Below are 6,000 nucleotides of genomic sequence, written 5' to 3' on the forward strand. Positions count from 1 at the left end.
AAGCATTACTACTATGTTTTATTATAGTGGTACATACCAGTTTTTATTCCATTTATGTGCAAACTCCACAAGTAGGATGAGCTGAATTCCTATAAAGACAAATGCTCCAATGGCCCCCACATAGCGCCATGCTGCAAAGCAGAAATCGACACAAAGGAAAAAAAAATCAGTAAATTCAATTTAAGACTTAACTCATCTATATATTATTATTGCATTTTAGGGCTTATAAATTTATATATTATTACATTTTGTAGCTTATAAGGCTACATTTCTGAATGAGATATACATTTTAAAATATGACCAATAAGAGAATTTATTTTTCTTGACTATCATATTTGTTACAAGGATTTTGTCTTTTTTTTTTTCCTGTAGGAAGTTGAGAGGTCAGGGGAGAGAAGGGAAAGAAAATAAATGCTTGTTAAACTACTTTCTGGGGTTTTTTAAATTATAGTTGCATAATATTCATTAATTAGCCCAGAATCAAAGGGATACAGTCAAGGAGCAAGAACATAAATAATACGAAAAGAAAACAAGTGCAAAACCTATAGACTGGGTGGAAACAGAGGGACATAAGTAATTTTCTGAAGCAGGTCCAAGAAAACTATTGTTTTGATCAATAAACACCCTTTGGCTTACACCAGTGGTTAATTTCACAAGGCAAGTAAGAAAGCAAAATGGAGCCCCCAAACTCCCTATTGTTACCTTTCAGAAATGTGTCCTGGTCTGGGATGAAGAATGCTCCTGAGCACATGGCCACCAACAGTAAAAGTTTAATGAACCAGAATCTGGCAGGGAGGAAAACAAGGGGGAAATGAATTTAAATGTTAAGTACAAAATAAAAATACAAGAAAGGAGGATAACTTGTTTACAAAAGAGACATCCTAAAAGAAATAAGAGTAATCAATTCAATCTAGGTCCGCTTTCAACCTGTTCTTTGAAAAAATGGTCTCTCAAATTAACTACAAAAAACATATGAAGGAAGACACTATCTGCATCCAGAGAAAGAACTGATAAATAAAATAGAATGATAGAGGCATAGAATGATTTTACATATGTTTACATACATATGTACACACACACAATTGTGTCTAGTGGCAGCCATTTCTAGAGTAGAGTGGGGGAGAGGGAAGAAAAAAGAAATTTACATAACTTTATTATGTATTTAAAGAGAATAGCAAATTGTACATAGTAGAATTGCAGTTTCATGTGCAATAATCTTTTTTTAATTATACTGTTATAGAAATGCTTGTTTTATTCCATGATAAAAATAAAATATTTTATATTCCATATAAAAAAAGTTAAAAAAAAGAAAAAGAAAAATATGACCTCTTGAAACTAAATGCAAATAATTATTACTGCGATTACAGAGAGCTGGGCTCTGGAGACTTATTTAAAATAAAAACTCCACAACTGAAGAGAGAGAAAGATAAGCTGGGTAAAGGTCCTGACACAAGGAATGACCTTGGTGTTTTTCATTTCTTACTGCCACATTTCACAAAGAGGATTTTCACCATCTTCAGACTTAAATTTCTCCAGACCTCAAGATCCCCCTGCACCCCAACAACACACCTCCTTCTAGCTATATTTCAGCTGAAGGGCAGGGGGAGAGTGTGAGGAACATCACCCTTCAAAAGGAATCAGAGATTCCCCAGAACTGTAAGGAAACTGGCAGGACAGGGAAACAGAGGCAGCTAGGTGGCACAGTGGACAGAGTGCCAGTCCTAGAGTCAGAGGATCTGAGTTCAAATCCAGACCCAGACAATTAGTAACTGTGTGACCCTGGGCACATCACTTAACACTGCTTGCCTCAATTTCCCTATCTGTAAAATGATCATGACTAAAATGACTGAACTTCAACAACAAAGGGAAACAGGAACCCACATGACAGCCACTCACCCATTGTGAATGTAGGCCCGGCAACTCTTACTGTTGTTAATCTTGATTGTAAATAAGCAGAAGATGAAGAAGAAACAGGCCATTCCAAAACACACTCTGTACACCGCAGAGTAGCCCACTAGCTTCTCACAAGTGTCCCCTGCTTTAATGCCTTTACAGATGTCTTCATAAAAAGGAATCTGAATGGAGAGGAAAGAAGAAATAATTTTTAAAACTGGCTAACACACATGCCTCCATATCGTCAAGGCCTTAGGGTAGGGCTGAGGGAAAATAAGGTATGGAGAAACAAGGTTTAAGACAGACAAAATTATTTTCCAAGAACCTTTTTTCCCCTGAAAGATTTTAAATTATTGAGGGGCATGGAGTGGGAGAAGAGAATAAGAATTAAGAGCCTACTATGTGGCAGGCACTGTGCAAAGCACTTCATTAATATTATTTATTTTATCCTCACAAAAATTATTATCCCCATTTTACAGTGGAAGAAACTGAAGCTGACAGGTTAAGTGACTTGCCCAAGGTCTCATAGCTAGTAGGTATCTAAGGCTGTATTTGAACTCAGAAACACTAACCCATTGTACCACTTAGTTGTCTAGTTAGAATAACGGATGGAGGGAGAGAATCAATATGATACCTACATATTACCACTCCGCCTTAGCTATACTTCAATAATTCATAAAAGTCCAATGGGAAAATATGTATGTATATGGAATGAGATTATTGCAATTTTCATTAGTGAGGTTAGCAATACCATACAACTCTCACAAGAGAAGGAAAGAAAGCCTGTCAGCTTTCTCCTTGGCAAGACTGAAAATTCCTACCGCTGACCATAATCTCCTGTCTTTCCAGTTCTCCCTGTGACTCACTCCTCCTAAAGTTCTCCTCTGTGCAGAGGAAAACATGCAGTCAGTCATTCCATCCCTTACTTCCCCAGGCCAGCCAGCCATCATTCCTGATTTATAGCCAGGCCATATTCCCTTCAACATCTTGACCCTCTAAGTTCATAAGTTCAATTTTATAATGTTCCTGACATTGAATCCCTTGCCCACCATTCAAATAAATGCACAAATCAATAAGTTCATTCATTAATTGAACTAGGCCCTGTCCCAGGCTTTGACATAAAGACAAAAAGTAAACTGTTTCCCACAGCATCCAGGTAAATATCTAAGTTCATCCACAGCATAGATGCCATGACCTAAGTTGGGTGGGGGTGCTCTACCCCTCCTCCTCCAGTTTACCCTTTGGGTTTGGTTTCTGTTTAGTCTATTTTTTTTTTGGTCCTTTTTCAGTTCTAGGTACAGGTGAATCCCCACCGAATCCAGAATGAGCCAAAGTGACCTTAGAAGTTAGATTTGGAGCCAGATTTGCAGGCAGGCAGCCCAGTAGGAAAATGGAAACCCTGAGAAGCCAGGGTGCCTGGGACTCAAGCCCAAAAGGAACTCTGGACTTGGAACCCAGGACTGTTCTATATAGGAACTGCTCCAAACTATGAACCACTTAATCCTCCAGAGAAAAGGTGAGGGGAGCAGGGTAGGGATTATGCCTTGGTGTCAGGGGGAAATTGTGGAGGGGAATGTATGTTCATTCTTTCTGTCTTTGAAGTAGATATTCCTTTGTAAAAGCGAGTCTTGTAATTGGTTAAATGGAACAGGGGTGCGGGAGACCATCCCCCCACCATCCACGGGGGAATTGTGCCAGGGACAAAGAGCTTAGACACCACCCACGAAATTCCCTTAAAGAGAACCCTGAGGGAGAGGTGAAATGTAACACACCTGACCTTTGAACAATGGGGGTGGGGGGGAGAAGAGTGGTCACTGTTACATATGGGGCCTGGGATAAAATTGAGTCCTTCAAATTTGCAGGGACCCCTAAACTACATCCCTAAACTATGTCACAGCTTCCTCACAACAACCCTGTGAGATTAGAGGTATAAGTATTATTACTTCCATTTTGTAGATGAGGAAACTTCCAGGTCAAATATTAACTGGTAGAAGTGCGGCTGAGGTCCAGGTTTTCTGAGTAGTCAGCATCCTCTGCACCATACCATGCTATCTCTTAGGCAACTAGAGGGTGTAATGGATAGAGTCAGGAAAACTCATCTTCCTGAGTTTAAATCAGGACTCAACACTTCTAGTGTGACCCTGGGCAAGTTACTTAACCCTGTTTGCCTCAGTTTCCTCATCTGTCAAACAAGCTGGAGAAGGAAATGGCAAACTACTCCAGTACCTTTGCCAACAAAACTCCAAAACGGGGTCATGAAAATTAGGACATGACTGAAAACAAAAACAGCAATAAAAGGCTCTCTGTTCACAGCATGGTTATTATAGCTAACTACACCATCACACAAGAAGGACCTCTAACCCTTGATGTTGGAACGGGGGTGCCTTCAATTCAGGAATAGCTGAATAAGTTGTGATACAGGAATGACATCATAAACTGTGAATGTAAATAAAAGGAAACCAGAAGGCTGGCTTCTGACGCAGAACTGACATCAAAGGGAGTGAAGGGACAGCGACCTGGAGGCCAGTCGACGTTAGCAACAAGAATCTGGTCAGGGTAATGCATTAAGATAGAGTGAACCTTAAAGGAGACAAGGGTGCTGAGTGATAGTAGCAGTGGGGAGTAAGGAGCAAGAGGAAGGTGACTCTGCAAGCACAGGAAAAGTGCCAGGAAATTAAGACCCTTCCATAGAAGGGTAAGTTTCCAGGAATGCAAAAAGATGGAAACAGCATGAGAGCAGATGGAATATGCAGAGAGAGCTTGAGAACAAGGGTTGTCACAATCGAAAGGAAAGTGAAGAGGAGGTCTGGGACTGTGAGGGTGTAGGTCTAAGACAGACACGGATGAAGGCTCCAGGAGAATTAGCAAAGAAGGAGGTTTCTGCCTTCTAAACACTGAATCAATGGGTCATTCACACACCTCAGCCCAAATAGAGAGAACCCCACCTTCCAAATACTTACCAAAACCTTCTATACATTCTAGACATGATTTAATACAGTGTCAGCATTTAACAAAATGCTAAATATATACAGGGAAAAGAAGGCTAAATTTTAATATGGATAATTTGCTCTGGTCAAATATTTGTTGTTCCAAGCCCTTTCCTAGTTTTTAATAAAGAAAACACACACCACACACATATTCCATACTAAAAAGATAAATATATCTCAGGCCAAAGGGTGTCACCTCCTTAGACTGACCAAACATCAGAAGAAACCTCTCCTGAACATTAAACTCACTAATTTGTCTGTGCTAGTCTTGTATCAACTTCTCTGCAAATAAATGACCACACAGAAGGTTAGGTGAAACAAATTCAAGGTCAAAAATTACTAAAAATACCCAATTCACAAATAACATAACTAGTCTCTGTTCATCTAGAAGCCAGTAACTGTTCCTAGACCCATGGGCCCTCTACAAGCATACCCCATTTCAGACAAATGTAAAAAAATTTCAGACTTATACAACAAATTAAGAGGTAATTATTCACTTTACATTATTAATTTAAGATAAGATGCCTTTACTAGTACACTGAAACTATCCAATGGATTTTCAAAAAAAAAAATCAGATATATATGAAGAAAGTTTTAAGGTGAAGTATGCCTATAGACAAATATTTTATTTAATAGAAAAATTAGTACATTGTGAACCAACACACTACAGATCGTGACAAGAAGAAAATGATACCTGGAAAAAAAAGCATTTCTGTGCACACATGAGACCGCTTGCCCAAGATAATCCAAAGTTCATCAGACCTGGAGTCAGAAGACCTAGATTTGAATCCTGGGCTCTACTATCTGTGACTTTGGACCAATCACTTAATATCTCTGGGTCCTACTTTTTTCATTTGTAAGTAAAAGGGTTGGACTAAATCTCTAAAGTCCCTCTCTACTCTTAACTTCCAGGATCTCTGGCATTCCAATAAGAAAAAAAGGTGGAAAGACTGGCCAACAAATGGAGAAAAAGCAGATTGGCCAATTCTGTTTGTTTCCCAGACATGGGAAACATAGTTTTGGGGTTTTTATTTTTAAAAAGAGACAGAGAGAAACAGAGACCGAGGTGGGGGGGAAGGGGAGGGGGAGGGGGAGAGGGAGAGAGGGAGAGAGAGAGAGA

At 39.4% G+C, this 6,000-nt stretch overlaps 1 protein-coding gene across 1 annotated transcript in view; it reads right to left on the reverse strand.

Annotated features, from left to right (window-relative positions):
* Positions 1 to 6,000, reverse strand: part of SERINC5 (serine incorporator 5) — a 107,559-nt gene that overhangs the window by 38,305 nt on the left and 63,254 nt on the right. The window contains exons 3-5 of the mRNA XM_027863422.1: positions 1,897 to 2,075; positions 703 to 785; positions 38 to 131 (exon numbers count right to left, since the gene is read on the reverse strand). Coding sequence (XP_027719223.1) covers positions 38 to 131; positions 703 to 785; positions 1,897 to 2,075 — 356 coding nt within the window. The remainder of the gene's footprint in view (positions 1 to 37; positions 132 to 702; positions 786 to 1,896; positions 2,076 to 6,000) is intronic.

This window comes from Vombatus ursinus, unplaced genomic scaffold (assembly GCF_900497805.2).
Source record: "Vombatus ursinus unplaced genomic scaffold, bare-nosed wombat genome assembly UNPS02014772.1, whole genome shotgun sequence".
Lineage (NCBI taxonomy): Eukaryota > Metazoa > Chordata > Mammalia > Diprotodontia > Vombatidae > Vombatus > Vombatus ursinus.